At 40.0% G+C, this 25,762-nt stretch overlaps 1 protein-coding gene across 1 annotated transcript; it reads left to right on the top strand.

Annotated features, from left to right (window-relative positions):
• The first annotated feature begins 6,178 nt into the window (after positions 1-6,178).
• GDPD1 (glycerophosphodiester phosphodiesterase domain containing 1) lies at positions 6,179-17,571 on the top strand. The gene is made up of 9 exons (XM_009323836.1): positions 6,179-6,216; positions 10,448-10,583; positions 11,275-11,320; positions 12,637-12,755; positions 13,404-13,493; positions 14,553-14,686; positions 15,367-15,426; positions 16,280-16,331; positions 16,905-17,571. Exons 1-9 carry the CDS (start codon positions 6,200-6,202, stop codon positions 17,025-17,027), a joined length of 777 nt encoding a protein of 258 aa, XP_009322111.1. The 5' UTR covers positions 6,179-6,199; the 3' UTR covers positions 17,028-17,571.
• The last annotated feature ends 8,191 nt before the right edge of the window (positions 17,572-25,762 follow it).

Raw genomic sequence — 25,762 nt, forward strand, 5'->3', positions numbered from 1 at the left:
GGCTCCGGGCGCTGAGGGGGCTCCCCTGGCCCCCGCGGCCCTCCCCGGGGGGCGACCGCTCCCCGCTCCCTCAGGACGCTGCTCCCCCCGGCGCCTGGTGCGGGCGGGCGCTGCCAGAGCCCTGTCGGGAGGGTCTTGAGGGGCTCTTGCGCGGTGCCCGTCGGTCGCAGCGGGCTCCCTTTAAACCTTCCTCCCGCAACCTAATTTTAGGTGCCACCTGCTGACCAGTGCTTGATTTCAGAGCTGAATTAACCTCCGAACTTAAAACGCGTCAGCCGAAATCAGCTTGTTTTATGTGGGTTCCGATCGTGATGGTTTCCCTCTCAAACATGTATTTTTTTCTTCCTAATGATTCGGTGTTACGGTATTTCTCTTCCTAATGAGAGAGGCGGCTGACTGTTGCTTAGGTCGGGTACAAAAGATCAATCTTCTTGCCTCTAACTGCCTGTTTGCTTTGCTTTCTGGTTTCAGAAGAAATGCAGTTTGCTGTGACTCTGTTCTTGCTCCCCTTGCTGTTGGAGGCAGTTAATGGTTCAGTGCCGTGGTAAACCCGATCCCATTTTGAGAGTCTTGTCCCCTCCATACACCCTGTGCCAAGGCCTTGTGGGTAGGCTGGTTGCTTCTATCTAAAATAGCTAAAAGATGTTTTTAAAGTTTCTTCTACCTTTTCCAAAGCATTGGGAGGAAAAAAAAAATACAGCAAATTGTATTTTCCTGTTCTGCGAAGATCAGTTCTTGTGCTTTTCCCTGCTGCCTCGTTCAATTCGTGAAAATAGTCAGTCAGTTTTCTAGTAAATATTTTTCCCAAAATTCTGTGGGAGAGATGTCAGATGCTGAGTTTAAACAGTTTTCAATGTTGTATCTAGTGCCAGTTTATGCAGTGTTTGATCACAGTTCTAGCCAATGGTCCTTAACTACTGCTACTGCCTTGAATTATTAAAATACAAAAACTAGAGCTGATCTCTTAGATTTTATTAGTTGCATTTCTTTAGTTTATACAACAGATTAAGTTTCTTTATAACTATAGTCTTAAGTATAGCATAAAATGCACTTTTTGGTTTGAAATGCGTATATTAGCCATTTCCTGGTAGCTATGTATTTTCATTCAAGGAGCAAAAGTTCTCAGTTTTGATTGTTACCTGTTTGTTAATTTGCAAGCTATTAAAAACTTGCAGATTACTTTGTTGGAACTTGGTATGATCTCCTTAATCTTCTTTTGTTCTCACTTCTTTGCAATGACCTTAGTTAAGATACACAGCCCTAAGCCTAGAATGCAAGTTGCCAGTTGCACTAAGCGCCATTAGAACAACAGGAAAACCTTGCTCAATGGGAGGATTATTCATTAGGTATTCAGAGGCAAAGTCCATGGTCTTTGAATTGTTCTGTGTCCGCGTGTATACTGTGAAACACACCTATGGTAGAAGTACAGCCCTTAACCTCTCGGCAGCTGTTTGCTCATCGGGTGCTATGAGACTAAAGATGACTTACTCTTTGCTCTCTGCAGTATTTACCTTGTAACTTAAATTCCTGTGGGACTTAAGTTCTCATCAGGCTTTAGTCATCCTGTAGCTTTAGATGCCGTGTCAGGTTTCCTATTGCATTACTCCTATTAACTTCGGAGATCAAGATAACACTTAAGTTGTTTGGCTTTTTCCTCTCTGAGATGAAGCCTTGTATGTGAAGTTTTTTTAAGTCTGTGGGTTTTGATTTTGCTTCTTTCTTCACGCAAGGATTTTCTTATCTCAGTTTATAGCTCCTCAGTGGAAGCATCCCTGAATTATTTCTTCACTTCTGCATAATTTTAAAATCGGTCATTTCTGAGATCAATAATTAAGTCTTGATAGTCCGTCTTAGAGTCCTTTATTAATGCCAGCTGCACGGGCTGGATTGCAGGGTCTTTGAGACAGGGTAGCATGATGATTTTTACAGAATCACAGAATAGTTAAGATTGGAAGGGACTTCTGGAGATCATCTCATCTGACCAGAGCAAGGGGCAACTAGAGCAGGTTGATCAGGACCTTGTCCAGTTAGGTTTTGAATACATCCAAGGATGGAGGCTCCACAACCTCTCCAGGCAGTCTGTTCCACAGTTTGATCACTCTTACAATAAAAAGGGGGTTTTCTTATGTTTATAAATTGAATTTCCTGTATTTCAATTTGTTCCCATTGCCTCTTGTCCTTTCCCTGGTCACCACTGAGAAAAGTCTGGTTCGGTCTTCTTTACTCCCTCCCATCCAGTATTTGTACATGTTGGTAAGATCATCCCGAGCCTCTCTTCTCCAAGCTAAACAATTCCAGCACCCTCAGCCTCTGATTGTATGCAAGAATCTCTTATCCCTTAACTTTCACAGCCCTTCTCTGGACTTGTTCCAGTAGATCCATGTCTGTCTTGTACTTTGGAGCCCAGAGCTGGACACGACACTCCAGATGTGGTTTCACCAGTGCTGAGTAGAGGGGAACAATCGCCTCCCTTGACCTGCTGGCAACATTCTTCCTAACGCGCTTCTTTGCTTACATTGTGGGGGGGAAAACCCAAACCAACAGAACTTCTAAGGGTCGCCTCCTTGAGCCGGTGCTTGACATTGACTCCCTCTTGTCCCATGGTGGTGCTTTCAGAGTTAAGAGTGTGCAATCGTAATGGTTGGATGTGGCCATTTTGGCTCACAGGATGCTAAAGTATGCTGGGGAAGGTAATTTTTGCGTGGCAAATGCATGTAGTTCACAGTGCAAATGGACAATATATGAATCTAGAGGTGCATTTACCTAAGTGTCAGAAGCCCTTCAGTCAGCCCAGCCTTTTCATTTTTATGGAGGGAAAATTATTTACTACATCAAATCACTTGCTTGTCATAGTTCCCTTTTCTGAGTGTGGTTTGTGAAAGCCATGTTGCTGATTTAGAATTCCTGTTTCAGCTGATCTCTCAACTTTTTTCCTCATTTCCCTGAAACGCAAGTCCATGGTCTTTGAATTGTTCTGTGTCCGCGTGTATACTGTGAAACACACCTATGGTAGAAGTACAGCCCTTAACCTCTCGGCAGCTGTTTGCTCATCGGGTGCTATGAGACTAAAGATGACTTACTCTTTGCTCTCTGCAGTATTTACCTTGTAACTTAAATTCCTGTGGGACTTAAGTTCTCATCAGGCTTTAGTCATCCTGTAGCTTTAGATGCCGTGTCAGGTTTCCTATTGCATTACTCCTATTAACTTCGGAGATCAAGATAACACTTAAGTTGTTTGGCTTTTTCCTCTCTGAGATGAAGCCTTGTATGTGAAGTTTTTTTAAGTCTGTGGGTTTTGATTTTGCTTCTTTCTTCACGCAAGGATTTTCTTATCTCAGTTTATAGCTCCTCAGTGGAAGCATCCCTGAATTATTTCTTCACTTCTGCATAATTTTAAAATCGGTCATTTCTGAGATCAATAATTAAGTCTTGATAGTCCGTCTTAGAGTCCTTTATTAATGCCAGCTGCACGGGCTGGATTGCAGGGTCTTTGAGACAGGGTAGCATGATGATTTTTACAGAATCACAGAATAGTTAAGATTGGAAGGGACTTCTGGAGATCATCTCATCTGACCAGAGCAAGGGGCAACTAGAGCAGGTTGATCAGGACCTTGTCCAGTTAGGTTTTGAATACATCCAAGGATGGAGGCTCCACAACCTCTCCAGGCAGTCTGTTCCACAGTTTGATCACTCTTACAATAAAAAGGGGGTTTTCTTATGTTTATAAATTGAATTTCCTGTATTTCAATTTGTTCCCATTGCCTCTTGTCCTTTCCCTGGTCACCACTGAGAAAAGTCTGGTTCGGTCTTCTTTACTCCCTCCCATCCAGTATTTGTACATGTTGGTAAGATCATCCCGAGCCTCTCTTCTCCAGGCTAAACAATTCCAGCACCCTCAGCCTCTGATTGTATGCAAGAATCTCTTATCCCTTAACTTTCACAGCCCTTCTCTGGACTTGTTCCAGTAGATCCATGTCTGTCTTGTACTTTGGAGCCCAGAGCTGGACACGACACTCCAGATGTGGTTTCACCAGTGCTGAGTAGAGGGGAACAATCGCCTCCCTTGACCTGCTGGCAACATTCTTCCTAACGCGCTTCTTGGCTTACATTGTGGGGGGGAAAACCCAAACCAACAGAACTTCTAAGGGTCGCCTCCTTGAGCCGGTGCTTGACATTGACTCCCTCTTGTCCCATGGTGGTGCTTTCAGAGTTAAGAGTGTGCAATCGTAATGGTTGGATGTGGCCATTTTGGCTCACAGGATGCTAAAGTATGCTGGGGAAGGTAATTTTTGCGTGGCAAATGCATGTAGTTCACAGTGCAAATGGACAATATATGAATCTAGAGGTGCATTTACCTAAGTGTCAGAAGCCCTTCAGTCAGCCCAGCCTTTTCATTTTTATGGAGGGAAAATTATTTACTACATCAAATCACTTGCTTGTCATAGTTCCCTTTTCTGAGTGTGGTTTGTGAAAGCCATGTTGCTGATTTAGAATTCCTGTTTCAGCTGATTTCTCAACTTTTTTCCTCATTTCCCTGAAACGCCGCAAGTCAGGCGTTTCGTTACCAACTGGTTTGACTCGCCATACCTACCTCCCTAACGTGTGACTTGTTAGATCAGTCATTTAAAGTGTTACTTTTGGAAATTTCACCCAGGAATGTTAGGATACTGTTGTTTTGTTCACGAATTGAAGACTGACTCCGTTTTTTTCCCCCCTCTTTTACCATTCAGGATGTATGGGCTATATTGTCACAGTTGATAAGCTATCTAAAACCTCAATTTTTATTGCAGTTACCTTATAACTAATCATCCTGGTCCAATGCAAGTTTTTCCCATCTGTTAGGCAATCATCAGAAGTACATGATGAGATTCTTATGCTCTCCTCTATCCCTCGGTCACTTTCGCCACTCAGCCTATTCCTAATTCTGCAATCAAATGCCATAAAATATTGGTGAATGTCTAATCACAGAAGCTGCTGTGGACTTACTGCATTGGTTTACGTTAAACCATGCCGATTTTGTCATTACGATTCGAAGTCAGTTAAGTCTTTCATTTTGTAAACTTACCAATGCAAGCTAACCTGATAACAATTTTAAATTGCTAGTTATGCGTGCGTAGAATTGCATTGCTTTAATTAAGTAACTAAACACAGACCTAGATAAGTATGTACTGGTAAGGCCTTGTTAATAGGCAAGGCCTTAATTGAAGCTTTTATAATTGTTGTTTACAAAGTCTGTCATTCATCACTGTCAAAGAGTAGTTAAAAATTGCATAGCTATCCTCATCAGTACATGTGTCTTCCTGAAGTTGTTTTGTTTTTCAGTATATAATATTGCCTATTTTCTGAGGGAGGGAGAAGGCACAACCTTTTCCAGTCCCTAATCAGGCTGATTTTCAAAGATCTTTATGTAGAGAACGATTGGCTTAAGAGTTGGCGAGTTTATTCCTGCCTGAGAGAAAATCTCATTTGCTTGTCCTTTCATTTCTTAACTGGAGTTGATGTGTGTTTCATTCCTGGTGTATGAGACCTCTCTTTGCCAGCAGCATAAACCTTTATTGACAGATTTGTGCTGTTTCAGGAAGTATCCTTGCACTGAAAAAGGAGGTTGTCGCCTCTTTTGAGCATCAACTGGGTTATGCGTTTAGGGAATATCAGCTTTAGAGAGTCTTGGGCGCTTTTTTTTTCCTTGTTGGTTGTGGGGTGGGTTGGTTGGTTTGGTTTTTTCCCCTCCTCTTGTCACCTTTCCTCTTACTACTCCTCTAACTCTGAAGTAGACTTTTTGCATATACTCTTCCTGTGCCTGTGGGCCATATTGTCATAGCCAAATACAATGCCTTTAAGGAAAAACAGGGCACCCAACCTCTGGTAAAATAAACACTTTGTTTTGTATATTCAAAGTGTTACACAAATCCAACATAACAGCCTTCTGTTTTTTCCTTTTTTCTTTTTTTTTAATTCTTTTATCTTGAGAAAATCCTGTCTTTTGGGTCTCCCCAGTAGGTTAGCAGCAACAGGGATTTCTGACTCTAACTGACTCTAACTTCATACTCATTCCTCCAAATATTTCCTCAAAATACGTACATTTTAAATTCATTATTTTTTTATTTATTTCCACTGGGATTGAGGGGAGGAAAACTGTTTTGTACATGTTTTAGTTTTTGTTATTTTTGTAGGTGCCGGAGAGAACCTGGAAAACACGATGGCAGCCTTTCACCAGTGAGTACAAATGGAACCAATAATGCCTAAATCAGCGGTGTTCTCATTGTCTTTAGTGAGTGAAGCAATCAAGAAAGATAGGACTTCCATCAGCTGTTTGGGGTACAGTGTCCTATTTCTGAAAGTCATCTCTCCTTTGGATGACTTCTGTGGATTGCTAAACGTTACTGCAATTTCAGCAAGAAGGAATTGGGATACCACAAACTATGATTTGTACACAACAGCGTGGTAGACTGGCAATTGGAAATGAAACTCCCGAGGCCTGATTCCTCCTGTGCTAGCTAATAAAACGTGAAACAGTGCTGCTTCCATGTTTAGTGGCGATTGCTTCCATTAATTTATTTGTCATTATAAAGCTCTTTTTCATAACTAATATCATACACTGTTTTTTCTAGATACTTTGATGTTTCTCAAAAGGTATTTCAGATCATAGCCTATACCAATCTGCTAACTAGCATACAAGGCTGGATTTCAGGAAGTCTGAATCTGTTGACTGCTATTATGGCTGTAAGCAATTCTCTTAGATATTCCACAGTTTCATGGTATTCGGTTCCCTCCTCTATATAGAAGGTCAATAATTTGTCTCCTAGAATTACTGTGACTGAAATCCTACTGTTAACTAACTTCTAATGCACCATCTGTAAAGCTGTTAAAAATGTTTGTTACGCTTTTTCCCTTCATACAAGTACTTCATTCGCACAATGTGTGGAAGCCTCTTATCTGGGGATTTAAAATGGAGTGGGTACTGGAAAGGCTTTTAAGCCTCCAGCATTTAAGTAGTGAATGCTAACAAGGTTCTCAAAGGCATTTGAAAAAGAAGCATATCTAAAACTCCAGCTGCCAATGAGCAGTGACCAAATTATGTAGGCTTCTCTTTGTTTTGTTTTTTCTTAATTTGCTTTGTGCTAAGTAGCCTCATCAGTTTGCACATTTCCTTGCAGACTGAGGAGTGCCAGCTTTCCCAACCAAACAGTGCTATTGAAAGTCCTGCAGTATTTTCTATCTCCATGGAAGCTTAGCATAGTTTTGTGGGGTTTTTTTCCTGCTAGCCTGCCTTTTTTCAAGTCTGCTACCACAGTTTCTGGAAAGCGCTTCTTCTTTTTAACCATTTCTTAATTTCCATTTAGTATCATACTGGTTTTATATGTATGGGGCTCTTACAAAGCAAGTTATACCTATTTTTATTTCATTCCCAGAAGTAAGCTGTAGTACTTAGAGTAAGGACTGTGCTAGGAGTCAAATAATGTTTTGTGGTAATACAGACATTTGTCTGACTCTCTTCTGACCATTTTAATTTCTTTTATGACTATAGTGTAACAAATGCATTAAGGTCCACTTTTTGAACTCATCACAACTGCCAATAGCAAAGTTCAGTTACTTGTTTTGAAATTGTCTTGGCTGAAAAATAAAGGCATGTCGCTTCTGCAGAGAGCAGAGTCAGAGCGATTACTTTGCATTAGGCAGTAGAAAGTCTTCTGGCTTCCTCTGGAGAGGTAGAGGCTGTGTCCTTCCCATCCGCTCATTCCCACCTTCTCCACTGGTAAGCTAGCAAAAGGAATTGGGTAGAAAACTGGTGATCTGCATGGTGAAAAATCAGCTGGATTGGCTCAGATGGCTGGTATGAACTAATCAATTTATAATCCACCAGATTTTTCATGAAGCCAAATAGGGCGTGCCTGCAAGAGCTGTTTCTGCAAGTTTGGACAAGCAGGTGTATTTGACCATTGATATAGTTGAATCTGAAAGAGAACGCTTGTCTGCAACGTAAGACCTACCCCCTTATTTTTGCTTTGTTGACAGTAACCTAAGTATTGACAAGCAAACAGTTTTATTTATGCTGTTTACACTTCAACAGTGATTGGAGAATGTTTAATACTGTTGCATGATAACGAAGAAATTATTCTAGTAATATATAAATAAAGTGTATGGAGGGGGGGAAGCCTTATTGGTAATTTCAAGTTCTATACTAGCTTAACTTACAAATATTCTGGAAAGCAATTATGAGCTTTTTGTACCAAAGACAGTATTTTTTTGTTTGCATGGTAAAATACCCAATAGATTTTTTGGGGCTGTAATCATGTTATACTCTATTTAAATGCTTCTATGATGGTTTTTGATTTTAAAATAATTGATTTTAAGCTAAAAGAGAGACTCACAGAGTCTTAAAGTATTTGGGGATCTGGCATAAAAGATGTCGTAAGAATTTAATTACCAGTTTTATTGTCCCTAATACAGCCATGTACTTTAGCATTCTCTTGACAGGAAGCTGCTAAGTAAACTCTCCAGATATTTTTCTCATTGTATTTCCTTTTCTTTTATGAACACACTTGGTTTAGAGAGAAAGCTTTAAACACTGTAGTTACAGCAACAAAAGTACGTGGTCAACTTAGTATTTATAAACTCTATACATTGAGCTACATTAGGCCTTGCCTAATGGAATTTAGTTTCCAAGGTAAGGCTTTTCTTACGTATTTCCTGGTATGCCCTTTTACTTGGAAACAGTTGGAGTTAAACACGAGCAAAGAGCGCTCTCGTCCTAATCTGCAAATGTGACTCTGCTTCACAGTTTGAGTTCTGGAGCAGTTGGATCTCAATCCAACATGTTCTTCTGAATCTGGAGAACATCTGGAGTCTTCTCTGGAGCAATGTAGATTTGATGTGTTATTACAGAGCTGCAGAACAAACTGATTTCCAGCTGAAAAAACGCAGCACTTTAAGGAAGCTTATTTAGCAGCAAGCTGCTAGTAAGAGCCTGGCAAATTCTCAAATTTGTTAACAAGGCAAGTTGTTGTTCTCCTTTTTCCATGCAGCATCAGTCCTGAATTTCTTAAGCAGTAATATTTCTAATAAACTTTGCTGGTTAAATGATAATATGTGGTACTAGATGGGATCGTTTTCTACAAATTTGGCAAATCTCCTGCAGCATATTTGGAGATGCTTTTCCTCAGGAGGAAAAATTAAGCAGAACAGGCTGTGTATCTTCCATGTGTAATAGGATTTTGTTCCTCTCCTAATTCTTAATTAGTGGCACTGGAAAACAGTTAACAAATTGGTTTTGACAGGCCCCCTCTTGATCATTATCCCAGCTGGACCAGAAATTGTGTTAAACACTTATGGGAGTATGTTCTGATTTTTTTTTCGTTTTGTTGTTGCATTTGTGAGTGTTTATGGCACGTCTGTACTTCAGCAGTCAATAAAGCCCTTTTCTTAAGGAAAAGGCTGTTAACTGAAGTCACAGAGCTTTGGGTCCGGTATAGGCTGTACTCACAGATGTTGTACGTTTGTTCGTAGGTGGATAAAAAGAATAGCCTGGTGTTTTGAAGGAAGTGTTCAGGCTGGGACTTTTAGCTCTCTGCTGGAATGATAACTTCTGAGTATCTTTTCTAATGAAATGAGCAATTCACTTCTCGCTGGAATAAAGCTTAGTTTTTCTGTTCTGGTGTGAGGTTCCTTGTACTTACTTTTCATCAGTATTATTACCACTTTCTGCTTTCTTTACTCCTCCTATGAGCTAAGCTTCTACAGAGTGGACTTGGGATTGGATTAGAACTTTGCAAAGCAGCGGATTGGAACAGGAAAATCTATTTTTCTTTGAAAAATATGACTGGGTTTTTTAGTGGTTTATTTTTTTAAATTTAGAATGAAAACTTTTTCATTAAAATAATAATAATTTTTTTAAAATGTAGTTTTGCTAGCCAAAAAGCCAAAAGCCTGAAAGCACCATTGCTGATTTCCTGATCCATCCATTCCTGATTAACTTAAATCAAGTAAAAAAAAGGCTTTCACATCCCTGTCGTTTGTTGTTTATGCTTACCACAAGATTGATTACTTTTTTGAAAAGAGCTCGCTTCTTCCAACGGTAAATGTGCTGATACTAATAAACATCACGCTCAAAATTCTGAAACAATACTTTACAAGTAGGTTTCTCAATACTGAGGCGGTAGGCTGCAATCGACAGGTGTGCTACGTGATTTGTATGGAAGATGGAGCCAAAGCTCCCGAGTTCAAATCCCATCTCTGATTCACAATACGTTGTTTATTCTTGCATCAGTTTCCTGCTGCAGCAGAGTTATTTGCTTCTTGCTTTGCAGCAAGATTGTGAGGATTCATTGCATCATAAAGCATCTGAAGTACCTCCACTGGGATTAGTTTAATCGAATAACGCGTATGTGTTAGGTTTGGACCTGTATGAAATATATGTGTGGTTCAAGGCAGACTTATTTGCTTCCAGTGCGGTTAATATAGGAACAGATATGTTGGAGCTAGATTGTCACCTGACGAAAGATGAGCAAGTGGTTGTGTCCCATGATGAGAACCTGAAGAGATCAACAGGAGTTGATGTCAACATATCCGACCTCAAATACTCTGTAAGTGGGAGAAAAACTGTTAGTGCTAGATGATGTTTAAAAATGTGTTGGTAGAGTGGCTGGGGTGGGCAGGAAGGCCATGCACGCGTGTGTGTGTGTGTCTGGTATCCGAAGTCTAAGGAGGGGATTCATCTTGTCTTACCAAAACAAAAAAGTTCACTAGGCTCCCTGTGTAGTCAAGGGAGAAAAACCAGCACGTTTCCAGAGGGTGATTAACTCTGTCTAATAGCAGGTTGGATGAATAGCTTTCTGGAGGTGGGCCTGTTTTGCCATACTGATGACAAAGGAAGCTTAGTCAACAAGCTCCTTCTCATATGACCAGCTTTTTAATGTGAAAACCGGTAGATGAATCCCACCTGCATTGACAGTTTTAAAAGCCTGTTTTACAGAACTGTCTTTCCATCTGATATTTAACTGGAATTCTCAGAATTTTCAGACAGGCGTCTGGAAATGTTTTGCCTTACTCAGCGACAGGTAGCACAAGTCTAAGAATGCCAAATAGTTGAAGTACGAATGAACACAGTGCTTCTAAATCACTTTTTGGGCGCAAAAAGATTTTAAAAAAAATTATTTTTGTCTTTGAAGATAACTTACATAGCTTATGAACTATAATTTTTTTTGTCTTTTTCGAGAAAAGTCATTCTTATATCCCTGCAATTGAATTAGTGTTCCATTTCCCTTCATTTTCAAGGAACTTCCACCATATCTCTGCAAGTTGGATGTCACATTTCAGAAAGGTAAGGTTTTTGTCTTATGCTGTTTCAATTTACAGTACCAGTAACTAATTTTCCACTGTCGTAGCGTGGTGATTTCTTACTTTGGCAAAGGGAGCAGAAAGGCGGATTTGCTTCTATCAGTATCTTGATGAGAGAAGTTTTAAAAGGAAAATATAATCCTAGCTTTAGAAACCAAAATACGTTTCTTTCATACCACTTGGCAGTGACTAAGTTTAAGATGCAAGATATCTTTTTTCCAGGTAAACATTTCAATTGTTTGCTTGTCTACTCCTCGCAACTGCTTTCCAGTTCCCTTGTGAGATCTTCAGAGGGTGCTGATTGAAAATTTGTTGTTCCGAAAAACAAAGAGAAGGCAGAAGAGAACTTCTTTAGAACTCAAATGCCATTGTGCTGGTGCACTCTGGGCTTGAAGTACTACAAGATGTCAGATAATACAGACATTTTCAGAAGGGTGAATGGAAAGAGTAGTAGTTACTGTATGTATGACTTAAAGTTTAGTACCAACATTGCTGCAAGAGAGGAAAACCTAGAAAAAGTTTAACCTGTTTTCTTGTGAAAACCGTGGTTCACGGGACTATAACTTGAATAAAGCATACAGGCTAAAATGGAGAGCACTTCTACCTAGAAAAGGCTACCAGAGATGGTATCAGATGTGTTTGCTTGCTTGAGGGGTTTTGTGACGATCTTGTGTAGCCTTTCCGTATTTGAATTGCCCAGCAAGCAAATTTTGTGTTAAACATTTCTGTTCAAAATTGCAAAATACTTAAAATGCACCAAGATGAGATCCATGACGTGTTATTTTCACACACATGTATCTTTTGTTTATGTACAGTAATACAAAGAGATGGCAAGGGTGTTCAGTTAATTCCCTAGAGCCACAAGCAGTTTCAGACAACAAAATTTGGGGGGGTTGCCTTCTGTTTCCTTTACTCATTATGCTTCTCCAGTAAATTTTCGTAGAAGGAAAAGTTTTCTCATTTGGTCATGTTTCATATCAATCTCATTGCATTTGGTATGTGGTAACTGAGCCCATGTTTCAGGACTTCAACGATGCCTGCACTCTTACTGTTGCTAAATAATGACTGAATTTAATGAAGTTCAAACCGAAATGTACAGTATGCTCAGGGCATTTTCATTCTGGAAGTGAGTTTGTCATAATTAACTACAACTGAGTGAAGTAATTTTTTTTTTTTTCAGTTTAAAAGTGTGATAATTCTAGGAACTTTTTTTTTTAAGATAAAAGCTGAGATGTCAGAGCACTTATCTGTAGTGCACTAAAAATGGTCACAGCAGTGACAACTTTCTTGTTTCCCCAGAATGTCACTGTGAGGGAAAAGACAACCGTATTCCACTCCTGAAAGAGGTGTTTGAGGCATTTCCACAAACTCCTGTCAACATCGACATCAAAGTGAACAACAATGTGTTGATCAAAAAGGTACATGAAAATCTACGCTGAACTGAGACTGAATGTCATGTAACGATGTTGACATTCCAGAAGAAAAGTTTCTTGGAGTTGCTAGCAGCCTGTAACACTAACATCTGTGTTCTTGGACTGCTTCATCATTCATGTGTTAGATCTTGCTCCATGTATGAGGTAATACAGAAGACAGGGAAGCGATCTTGTGCAAGATATTTAGCAAACAGCTCTCTACTGACCCTTTATCTTGACGTGAAACTGATGCGACACTGCTAGACACGTTTGGTTTGTACTTCATATGAAGGGTCGTCTCACAGACTGTTGCCTACCAAAGCATCGTAAAAACATGATGTCAGTGTAAAGATAAGTCTTCATTACAGAAAAGGAAATCTGCTTTCCACCAGATACTATTTTGCCATCTCGTTTTCTTAAATTCTCTGGGTTTTTTTGTAGGTGTAATGGTCTGTCTTTTTATCTGTTGACCTGAATGCCTGTTTCTTTCCAGTCAAAGCAGCGCAATCATCTTAAGATGGGAGAGAGTACAGAAGAACTGGCTTTTCCGTAATGACTTCTGTAGTTGAAAAGTAACAAGTAGAGTTTCAGTTAAATAATTCTGCACATGATTTTCAACGATACATGTTAGCGTTCTGCTTTTTTATATTGCAGGTTTCGGAGCTGGTGAGTCGGTATAAGCGAGAGCATTTGACGGTGTGGGGGAATGTCAGTTATGAGGTTGTATCAAAGTGTCTTAAGGAGGTAAGAATGGGTCCAGCTAAGCTTCATTCTTGCCTGCTTGTTACTGTGTGGTGACAAACTGTACAGAAAAACACCCTGTAAATCAAGATCTAGCCAGCTATGCCAGACTTTCAGATGTGATGAGAAATTTTGCACTTAGATTGTGTTCTGCTTGCTACACTGTTACAATAAATCAAGCACCATTAACACCCATATACTCTGCAATAAGATACTTGAGGAATTAAGCTTAATCATGTTTTATTCTTGTTCTATAAAATCCAGGGTGTTATGATTTTATGCCAGGAACTCTTAGAGCCTGTTTTGCATCTCATTAATCTGGTACAAAAGCATTTTTTCTAAGGATTGCTTATTGTGTGTTTCTTTTTATGAAAATAATGGATGTGGCCACTAATTGACACACAGTTACATTGGTATAAAGCTGTTTTACAGCTATAGAGTCTATTCCTTTTTGTGCTGAGGAGTTGTACCATTTAGAATTAAATTAAGATTGTGCTTAGTCCGAGGGAGTTATGCACCTGAGTGAAACTGATCTAGTTGAGAGTACAGATATTGTTCGGATTTATCTGTGCAGGACAACACACCATTTCCTACCTGAACAGCAGTTATATTTGTTCATTTTCATAGCATCAATGCCCAAATATTTTGGTTCATAAACCAGCATCTTTAAAAATGTGTTGTGAAGTGAGTTGATGTGGTACCAAGTCCTGTCCTAAAGCACAGCTTGTTCTTTGCAGTAATACTAGTCTAAGACAAAATGCTGCATAGTGTCACGCAGTCTGGAAAGATGATGAAGGCAGGTAACAAAAGCAGTACTGCAACCAGTGAAACTTTACCTTTTCCTGTCCCAATGCCCCTTCAAATTGTGTAAAGCTTTTGCTTGGATTACAAGCTACCAGAAAGAGTAATTTTAATTCAGCGGCAGGCATATCATAAACAGTTGGCAGCCTAATCTTTAGGCTAGTGCTAAACTTCAAACATGTATCGATGAGTACATTTTATTGCAACAGACCCAACAATCTACCAAGATAATTTAGAATCTTTCTTTCCTGGGTCCTGCAGAATGCTGACATTCCAATCATCTTCTGTTTGCAACGTGTCCTCCTGCTTCTTGGCCTGTTCTACACTGGTCTGCTGCCATTCATTCCTTTCAAGGAAGAATTCTTGGAAATTCCCATGCCTTCAATCATCCTCAAGTGAGTTAGAGTCCATCGGTGGGTGCTGCACTGAAATGGTAGTAAAGCGAGTGCATGCTTTGAGCATTGGTTTAGTCGGTATCCTCGGACTGAGGATACTGTTTTGTTAGTTGAGGCACTTTTGTATATTCCTAAGAGAAAGCTATGCAAATCTTTTGCTCCTCTGTATTTAACCTGTCTCTAGCCAGCTCTGAGTTACTCAGTTGTTGGTGTGGGGTGCCTGTGTATATCAGTGTTTACCGTTAACAGCATCTCCTGTAAATACCGCCTTCATGCAGCTGCCTTTACAATGCAGCTTGTGCTGATGCCATCTAGATAGTAATATGTAACAGCACGGTACAAATAACTAATTCTTGTGCTTTTCTTCCTCTTTCTTGAGAACAAATTAGTCTGAATAAGGCCAAGCGGCAAGTCAGTAATAGGGTGGATATGAGATTTCACGTGCTCTTTGTTTCTCATACTTTACTCAAAATGCTGCTGAATATTCATCTCTGCTGCTTCTCTTAAATGTAGCACATTTCTCTTGTGTAACCCAATTCTAAGTCACTGTCTTAGACAGTGAAATTCTGCGCTAATTTGAGAAACTGCAAGATTAATTCTTCATGTTCCTTTTGCAGGAACATCTCAACTAATGTTTTAATCCGTGCTCTGGTAATCTTTTGTTTCCTCTTCCTCAACAGGCTGAAAGAACCACAGAAGATGACAAGAAGCCAGAAATTTATTATCTGGCTAGCTGACACGTAAGATTTTAATCTTACTAAATTTGTATTTATATTTTGCAATATACAGTTGGCTCAAGCAACTAAGACTAGCTATTGCTACAGCTACTTGTTACGTTGTAATTCTTTTCAGTTTCTTCTAGCTTCATTGTCAGTGCAGCATAAATCATATTCAAATCTTACGTAGGTGTTCGTGTATGCTTTTATTTTTCATACGCTGAAACGTACTAACAGTGGGCATTATTCCAATTTAGTCTATCTAGTTTCTGTCATTAAGTGTGTTCAGTTAATTAGCATGCAAGTAGATTCAGAATGCGGCTTTCGCGTTTCATGGCATTGTGACTGTTTCATAATGTTGTCAGAGGAGATACTGTTTGGCTTACGCACTGCATTTTAAGAATATCTGTGCTTCAGAGGAAACTTAGTCATGTGCTTTCAGAGGTTGAATGTGGTGGCAGTAAGTGTCTCCTGGCTCTTGCTTCTGTGTCTGCCATCTGTTAGTTTGATTTCTTGGGTGGCCAGCAGAGTGTTCATGTCTTCTGGTGTGAAGGATGAAATCTCTTCTGAAAGCAAAGGGATTGATTCATCGGACGTGGAACAGGGTACCTGCACGATGAAGGAGGAATCTGCTGGATTTGATCTTCAGAAGAGTTGATAGAAATATGCATAGCTAATGCAAATTTCTGGGTGTCCGTGTTAACCAGTCTTGAGTTGCTTGAACTAAAAGTTTTCTATAATTAGGTTTCTAATCACTTTCTTGTGGAAAACGTTGTATCTAAATGCTCTGTGGAAAACTTATTACAGAACGTCAACAGACATTGAAAATTTCATATATACTTCAAGTTCTTAAATAATATCTTTCTCCTTTCTGCAGATTGCTAATGCGGAAAGCACTTTTTGACCACCTCACTGCTCGGGGCATTCAGGTACAGTGTGGCAAAGCTAAAGGAAATGTGCTTTTAACCTAGTGAGAATTTGAACCAGCCAGGTATGGCCTTAAGATGGGTTCATGTTCTCCCCAACATGTTCTGTTGTGTTGCTCGGATAATAAGTTGCTTTTTGGTTCCTGAGCAATAGCTTATGCTGTTATATTTGCAGTTCTGTAGTTGCAAAGGAAGAATTGTATGCTTGGAAAAAGACTCTTTAATTTAAATCCCTTTAAGATTCCCCCCCACGCACTTCAAACTTAAGCCTACAAAATCTGCTAACTGCTTACCTATTTTGGGCTTTTGACAAAATAATATTTTGACTCTTGGAAGTATCTGAAGTCTCAGGTAACAAAATGGAGTTGGAGTCGCCACTAGAAAATGCCCCCTTTTGGAGGGCGAGGGGGAAGAAGTTGGATATGTTTGTGTGCGCGTCTTTGGCATCACAGTGTAATCATTTATCATTTTGGATGTATGCGGCATCACCTCTCTCACATGAAACAATTCAGGTCAAAAGTCACCTTTTTTTAATTTATTTCCTGTAATAATTTGTGTCTCTATCCCATCTCATAGGTGTATATTTGGGTCCTGAATGAAGAACAAGAATACAAGAGGGCATTTGATCTGGGAGCAACGGGAGTGATGACAGACTATCCAACAAAACTTAAGGAGTTTTTACACAATTATCCAGCATAAAGAAAGAAAACCAAGGAAGTTCTTGCAGAATAGATTGTGAGCCAAGGATTTTCTTCATTTAAAAAAAAAAAAAAAAAATTGAGCAGCATACTCAGATCATTTTATTTGAAAGATGTAATTGGATGATCTATTACCTTGCTGTCAAATTGCTACCTAATGTAAATGTTGTCTATTTATTTTAAAACTTTAATTACATAGTTTACATTTGTAAATAGCTCATTTAGGAACAGTACACTTCAAAAATAGTGATAACTAGGAAGAAAGTTGCTGGATAGGATACCTGTAGATAATAAGCATTATTTTACCTGTCACAAGTGTTCCTAAGCAGATGTCAGTTATTCCAGTTATATTCTAGTGGGCAGAAATGTAAGAATTTCTGAAAGTGTACCCAGTGTGTATGCATTTCTTGTGCTGCTTTTAGTTTTCAGATAACTTTGTAGGGCAAAAAAGAAAAACAATGCACAGGAGAAATAGAAAGCAGAGTCTGTGGCTAGCCAGATAGTTTCGCCTGTGAAGTGTAGTCAGTAAAGGCGGTCACTTTTTTACCAAAATTAACTCACTTGGTCAGTATAGATATACTCAATTATTCTTACTGATAAGAATGTTGAGCTTGAGTTGCAACTGTATTTAGACCCCTTTCTGATGTGATGGTAATACTGTGACTTATTGGTCAAGGTCTAAATACAGCATTTAAGCCAGGTTCTGGGTTTGGCACTGAGTTCCACTGCCAGGGTCTAGGTTTGCCCCTGGTTCTGACCTGCCTGTCAGGCTACCATGGCATGGCAGTAGCTAGCTTTCCAGAAAGGAAGATTGCACTTGTTACAGATTACACTTGTTATACATCACACTTACTTTGAAATAGTCTTTTCACAAAGGAAGCTGATGTTTTAGAAGTCTTTTGCGCATTTGTAGTTCTAACATCTGTTGGCTTGATGAATGGGAAGTTGTTTTTTAGGGTGAGGGACCAAAGAAGACTAAGTTTCGTCAGGAGTTTCAGGAACAAATTAAAATGTTCCTATTAAATGAATTCACCCAAAGCAGATTTATATGCATACTTATAAAAGGAGCAAGCACCATTCTAGGATGTGTGTAAATTTTAGTCTTTCCTCTCCACAAAAGTACATTCAATATTCATTAAGTTTATGTGCATGGACATGGAAGTAACTTCACTGGCAAAAGCCAGGACGCCCCGAGTGTGATGGAATGGGGTTAGATAGGAAGGTATTTCTGGAAGCTTACACGCTGTTCTGTCATTGTGAACAGGTGTTCTACGTGTGTCAGACAGATTTGAGCCTGCAATGCCTGTGTGTTTTGGTGGTGTCATGTTAATGGTAGGGGGTTTCGGAAGGAATTTGATTACTGTAGCTTAATTATACACAATGACATGTATAAAGCTCAGTCATTTAATCATCAGATACTGCTGGAACAAAACTACTGTTTAGTGATGGTATCTACTTTTTTAAGGACCTTCATGTGAAAATGATGGATCTTAATAATAGTAGCCAGATGCAAGAGTATATTTACTGAAAGGTGTACTCGCTGTTATAAAAACTTTTAAAGTAATTTTTTTCCCTTGCTAGCTCAGATTTGGAAGGGCTCTTGTTTCACTCCGCTGGCTGCTGTGCCATAGTTGTAATTGTGGAGCATCTTTGCTGTTTCATTATGTCTGTCAGTAGGCTGTCAGTGTTAGAACGACAAGTCCATCTGGATGGATAATATTTGTTTCTGCATTATAGTTCCTTTCTGAGGAATATTTCTACATGGATGAAGTGGAAGAAACTTCTGCATTTACGATTTAAGTGAACATGTGATAATGGTGGCAAATAAGTTAAGGGTGTCCTTCTAAATATCTGCCTGGTTAAAATGGCTGTAGATTCAATTTCCTCTTAATTTAATCAGGCTCGTTGAATGGAAGAGAGGAAAAAGTAACTTCCTAACTGTTCACAGGAAAAAGGATGAAATGATTTATTATGTGCTTATAAGCTTCTTGTTTCCCGTTCAGACCAGTTATGTCTGGTCAGATAACTGCTAAGAATCAGTCTAGTCACAGTTCTGCCTGCTTTCTAGTAGTCACAGAATAGTTATAGAATAGGCTCCATACGCAGCTCAGTAGGTAAATGAAAAACTTCCACCCTTTCTGTCTTAATTTGGTTTACTAGCCAGCGTGTAGCTCCAGATAGTTTTTTTTTTTTATGCAGTGTGGTTTTCTTCAATTTTATTGCTATTGAATTTCCAACATGCACACCTATATTAAGATGCAAATATAATTCTGGTTTTAGACAGTACTACCAAATAGCACATGTTAAAACTTCTTTTTTTTTTTTTTAGGCTAGAAAAAGCTAAGTTTTAAAATACCAGTCTTGATTTCTGGACTTGATCTCTCAAGGGACAGGTGATGACTTAGTTTCTCTCTCAAGTTCCCCTCATCGCTGCATAAATAAACTATTTTGCTTTATTCTATATTGAATGACAAAACACAGTTACTGAAATGACAAACTTAATTTTTTAATTTCATTTTAATCTTTTTCCTCTTTAGCAGTGGTGTTGGAAACTTCTGCCTTGAAAGATGCTCAACACATTTTTTCAACCACTAGCCTCCCTACATCTGATGTAGCTTTTGACTGTGCTGCTTGTACATGACCTCTCTTTGATAAGTCTGCTACTTGATATCTGAAATTTGAATGAGTCAAGTTACATGGGAGGGAAGGGGTTCAGTGCCGGAAAAGCTGCTGAATTTATTCAGTCATTTGGGCTTTAGTACAAGAGCTAAAGTTTGATCTCTTGAGACAGATAATGTTGCATGGATGAGGCTGTGAATCTGAGCACCAGTGCACGGGGCTTAGGCCATGATGACTGTTTGTAACAAAATAATGTGGAATTGAGGTAACTGTAGAATGTTTGTTCTATCAAATCATTGTTTTGAATATTCCAGAACTTGCTGTGTGATTTTTAAACCACTTGTACAGAAAAGCATCTGTTGATAACTTGCACAGCTGTCCAAGAGGATGTTCAGTTAATCTCTCTCTCCAAGGAGAGATTCTTTTCAGGTACTTTTCACTCTGAATATTGTTTAACACTTATTTTGCAATAGGATTGAGAACACAGTATTTTATGTATGAAGGATGATGCATGTATTCCATGCACTTTTAATTTGCAGAAAGTCTTGTGGACCTCTCTAGCTCCAAATCTATGAAGTGATTTTTTTCTTTTCCTGTAAAGAAAGATTCATGCTCTTGAAATGTGACACATTAAAACATCTTTGCTCATAAAACTAAATACTTACTAATTGTGACTTCTTTGCCTAAAAGTATAATTTCTGAGTTTATGATGCTATATTTATAGCGTAGTAAACATTGAACTTTCAATGGTGATCTTTTTATGTGGATAGGGTTGCTGAAAAGAAGGGGGTATCTTACATACTCAGAACTTTTAAGAAATTTTTGGCAATGACATTGGTTTTCTCATACAGTAATGATAGTATCTGCAACCATGTGCAGCTAAATGAAGCCTGCAAAAGAGTTAAGCCTGCCTTCTCCATGTGCAAATAAACTTTTAAGTAAAACTTTCTAAGTCAATTCCAATTTGATTTTTCTATCATTTATTTTAAGACAGAAACAGTAGTAGATAAACTTGCTCAACAATAGTAGATAAACATGATCAGAAGCAGTCTCCATATGCGATGCTAGAAAACAGTGTAGAGAATTCTGCTGGTTAACAATGCAGTACGTGCTGTTGCTTCATTGCTTCCAAACAAAGGTCTGTCTGCAGAACAGGCATCGCAGGCTTCAAAGCAAGCAGCCCGCCTGTGCACCTGAAAATTCAAATAATCAAAACTTAAGATCGGAGAAGAGTGGGAAGGCATGCAAATTAGATACTAAACTCCTGAAATTTTACTACGTGTTGTTCAGCTTGAAGTAGACAGGTTTGTGTAATGGGGGGGAGGGAAACAAGGATGAAGATCCCAAGTGTCTTAACTATAACAGCATGCCAGGAGAGCTGGTTCTGTGTGTATGTTTTTGGCATCGGCATCTTTCAATGTGAAGAACTGGCAAATTCTGTCTACTTGTCTACGTTTGTAGCACCTTTATGGAGTCTGTAGTTCTGTATGGATGAAAACAGCAAGGTGGAATGAGCCAAGAAATGCTTCTTATCTCAGTATTATTTTGAGAAGTATTACATATGCTAGTGTTTTGGATAGCCGTGCTCAAAGGTAACTGTGTAAGTGTGAGAGCTTTGGCCTTTGCTTTGCACTTCAGTGTAAAAATGGCTGGCTGCATCAGAGCTGCTTTCTAATTATTTCTTTTTAGAAATCATGATCCTTAATTCCTAAGCACACTAATGCATGCCTAAATAAATACCAGCTTTTTTGGTTGGGGGACATGTCTTCTTTTTTGAAGTATACTGTTTGGTGTTCAGCCAATTTAATGGTTGATGGCCCAATTCTGGCAGCATTACAAGATTGTATGTGCGCGTTTATAGTGTTACAGGTCAGGTTTTGAAAACACTGACAAAATCATCTTACGTAGCCTGGTTCTAGACGTTAGCTCTGATCTATAATGTGACTCATCAGTTTAATTACAGAATGTAGCAGTTCAGAGATGTGGAGGATATCGTATCCTGTCTATGTACGTATATTGTATCTGAATTGAAGGGGGGAAATGAAAACGTTCGGTTATCTGCGTGCGTAAGATACGGTAGCAGAGGAGCTGCCCTGAGGTTGAAATGAGAGCCTTCATTGTAAAAGGGCTTGATACGCTTTTTTCACTTGGTTAATAGTCGTAGTTTTCTATTTGCTCTTTGCCGAAATGGTAAATATCTGATAATTTAGACTTAATTTAAAAAATGACCTTACTGTGGCCCTTAAATTATCCTGAAATACCTTTCTGTAATGTCTTAAGGACACTTTTGTTCTAACTAACTCTCTCCCACACACAGCGAGTCTTCTACCTGCTCGCTTTTGTAGAAGAATTACGGAAAAGATGGTGATCGATGAGTTAGAGAGTATAAAAAGCCTTTGACAGTCGACAGGTATCTGCTTCTGAACCGGGGACAGCAAACCAGCTGTTTTGGGTACGTTCATATTAACGGGTACTCCACCTGTAGCAAGTTTCTGTAGAGTGTTGTGTTGTCCTGTGTTGGGTGAGAGTTTGCTGTAAATATGGCGCTCTGATACCGATGTTCTTTTCCTCATGATAAGCAGGTTAATGTTTCCTCTAGTCCTAGAGGTAAATTTCCAGCTTTCCTACAGGATTTCCATTAAATTACACTAAATACTAGGTTTTAAGGCCAAGTGTAATTTTAAAGCCCCGAGGCTTCATATTAGGTAAGAGAGGTGAAGTGGGGTTTTTGTATGTAACAGTATTTAGTAACTTTTGAAGGATTTTGGCAGGCCGATGAGAGGATTTCCCAGATTGCTCTGGGCAGTATTTTATTTCTTACTACGCATTCTAAATGGATAGTAAACCATTATAGGGAATTGGGAAGCATTAACGAATATTCACGTGCCTTTTAACACGGAAAGTACTCACCTATGAATACGTCGTGTAACCTGTCATAAATCTGCAGTACTACGACTTGGTACTCAAACAGAATATTCAGAAGGACTTAACACCGTTTATCCAAAGCAAGAAGGCTCGAGGTGCAGCTCTTTTCATGTGTTTTCAGGATATACTTTCCTACATCGGCGAGCGAGATCGTTGGTGTCGGTAGAAATCTCGGAGATCCTGGTTTGTCCCCGGAATTCCCTGCGTGGGCGGAGGATGGATTGTTCTCCTGGCTGCGCGAAATGCCCTACTGAAAGCCTGTAGGAAACATAAAACCACAAAACCTTAACAAAAGCAGAACGTCGCCTGGGCCGGTGCCTGCCTGTCCTCCTCCCTCCTGCCGCAGGAGGCCGCCACAGCCCTGCTGATTCCTGCCGACGGTCGGGAGGGCTCTGCCCGGTGGGGAGAGTCGATGGGGGAAACTGCGCCGCAGAGCTGGATTAAAAGCAGGTGCTCGTTGTGTTACAGGTGCTGAGTTTTGCCACGGTTCTGGGGCTAGTCAAGCTGGACAGTGGATTTACGGATGGCCTAGTTCCTCGTTGTGAGATGCGGAATATTGCTGCGGGAAGTCAGACGAGCGATCAGCACGCTGCGGATAGCGAGGGCTGTACAGCTTCACCGCCAGACAACTCGGTGATTTGGAGGGACGAGATGAAGCACTGGGGAACGCTTGCTGTTTTGTTGCTGGACCTAAAATAGTGACGCTGCAAATGAGGGAGAAAAACCCTGCTGTTAATAGATGAAAGCACCTTTCTTTGATCTGAAGCACCTGAAGATGTTGTTTCCTGATGACTCTGAAAAAGTTTGAAGTATCCCCACTTTACAGACAAAGAAGAAAGGCAATATTAGGTGAGGTATCTTGATTACAAGGCCAGTAACACCAGCTACAAATAAAATCTGGGAGTGCTAAGGAACTGAGATTTTTAGCAGATTTTGAGTACCACTTAATTAATTCTAATGCAGCAATAAAGATGTTGAGGCAGTATCTCAATGAGTGATTTGATACTTTCTCCCCTCTCAATATTGCCGTGGTAGTGGAGTACCAAAAGTTAGCCCCGGTCAGTGATGCTTTATCAATTAGGCTTTTCTAGTCTAAATTATAATGAAAGTTGAAACTGATACCAGGCACTGAGCAGGGAAGCACTAGCTGTGCTGTTCAGGCTCCAAAAAATGGATGTTTGCAAGTAGAGAAATTAAAAATCCTGCCTAGCTGTTCAGTTGAAAGCTCAGCTGTCAAATAGGTTAGATACAAAATGCAGAATTTTTTTTTTAAACGAATAGACTTCTCAAAAGCTTAGCCCAGTGAAGGTATTCGTGATGCTGATTAAGCTGTGCTCGCAAAGTTTGCAACCAAACTCTGTAACGCAGAATCAAATGTGACAATGTGACTTGAAGCTTTAGTGAGAAGGTAACTAGGACCCAACTAGCAATTTATTTTTCAAAAGTGAGTGCAATGCTGCTGATGAAGCACTGTTGCCCCTAAAAAGCTTCCAGTCTTCATAAGTCATAGGGATTAACACACAGCTTAAAGAAGAAATTTTGGCTTTTTTTATGGTCTTATTTTTCTACAACTTCAAAACGGTGTGAACCCCAAGATTTCCATGGTGATGCTGAATTTACATCAATGTAATTCCAATTAACCACCATCCTAAAGCAAGCTTACTGCAACGGGGAGCTTTGTATATATGTAAAGGATCTTGATGTTCTCCTTGTAAACAAGAACGTATTTTTATTAACAAACTGAAAATTCTGCTGCGCAACTCGCTTTTGGGTGAAAGAAAAAATGTCACTGTTTATGCAGCATCCTCTCGATGATGTATAGATTTATTTTGCTGATGGTTTCAACGCTGTGGTAACTCTTGTGGTTACTTTTCAGAAGTCTCGGTGACTTAAAGTTCAAGCAAATTTTTTCACCACTTCCTGCACATAACCTTGTCTAGATCTGTTAAATACGGCTTCATTTAGCACCGCTGAGGTGGTCTAAAAACCCGATGTGTTGGCTCTTGCTGCTGGGCTTGAAGAGGAAGGAGGTTATCTGAGAAAAGAAGCAGCTTGAAGTAAGCCTTCAAAGTAGGCTCCTGTTGCTCTTGTAGCATCCTAAAGATAACACGGCAATTTCCCTCTTCACTTGTGTGTGTTTAGTAGCTAGTAACTACCGTGGTCTTGAATGTTCGTTAATAGCATATTTAAATTGTGCTTGGTAGTGCCACTAGCTTATGGGGGGGAAAAAACGTCATTTTATATTGTAAAATCTGCTCTATGGAATCCCTTAGCTAGCTGGCGTGTGTTTTAGTAATGCGATCGGAGGGGTGTATTTTGCTTGTGTGAAAGAAAACTGTATTTACTTTATATCACGAGGTAGAAGGCTATTTTTTTTTATTACATGTGGGTAGAACAATAAAAAAGTATCACAGCTAATGGGACTAATAATAACAACTAATATTGCCTTGTATCGCCCCTTACTTAGTGTGTATTAGAGTCCATATATTTAACATCTGGAACAGAGCATTGCCCTCGCAGTTGCCAATAATGACCAATCGCTGGAGAATTGCTCAAAATACTTCTAAGAATTTGCTAAAGCAGTAGAACGTTAGAACAAGAATGAACTCCTAAAGCAAATGCACTTCAGCTAATAAGATATATAACTCTTATCCCCTGACGACACGCTGTTGAGGCCGTACTTGACGCGGTGATGGGCTACCGTCGTCAGCGGCCTGCCGTCGGAAACAACCGTGCGGCGGGGAGCCTTCGGGTCGGCCTGCGGGGAGCCGGGTGCCGTTTGTCCCGCGGTTACAGCGCTTTGAGGCCATCGCGTTTTCGTTTTCGCCCTGGCGCCTTTCTTCCCTGGCTCAGCTGTGTGCGTCTGCACGGCCCTGTCCACGCGTGTGCGCGCGTACACACGTGTGCGTACCAGCTCACGTGCAGGTGTTTGGGTGGGAGACGGCCGAGGTCGCCGCTGGAAAAAACAATCACGGTAAGCAGGGGGATGAAGCTAATGGAGATTTCCAGGAGAAGTGCGTAGCATCTTCATTAGTCCTCATGCTAATTAGGACCTTACGGCGTGTTTAAGATAGCGGTGGTGGTGTTGCCCCCCTTTCCCACAGCCCTCCATCTTCCGCCTTGGCCTTCGCCAGGGGTTTCGGGAGCCGGGCGCTCCCCTGGCCGTGGGTGGGGGGTGGCGCCGGCGGAGGG

Source organism: Pygoscelis adeliae, unplaced genomic scaffold (genome assembly GCF_000699105.1).
Source record: "Pygoscelis adeliae isolate BGI_AS28 unplaced genomic scaffold, ASM69910v1 Scaffold290, whole genome shotgun sequence".
NCBI lineage: Eukaryota > Metazoa > Chordata > Aves > Sphenisciformes > Spheniscidae > Pygoscelis > Pygoscelis adeliae.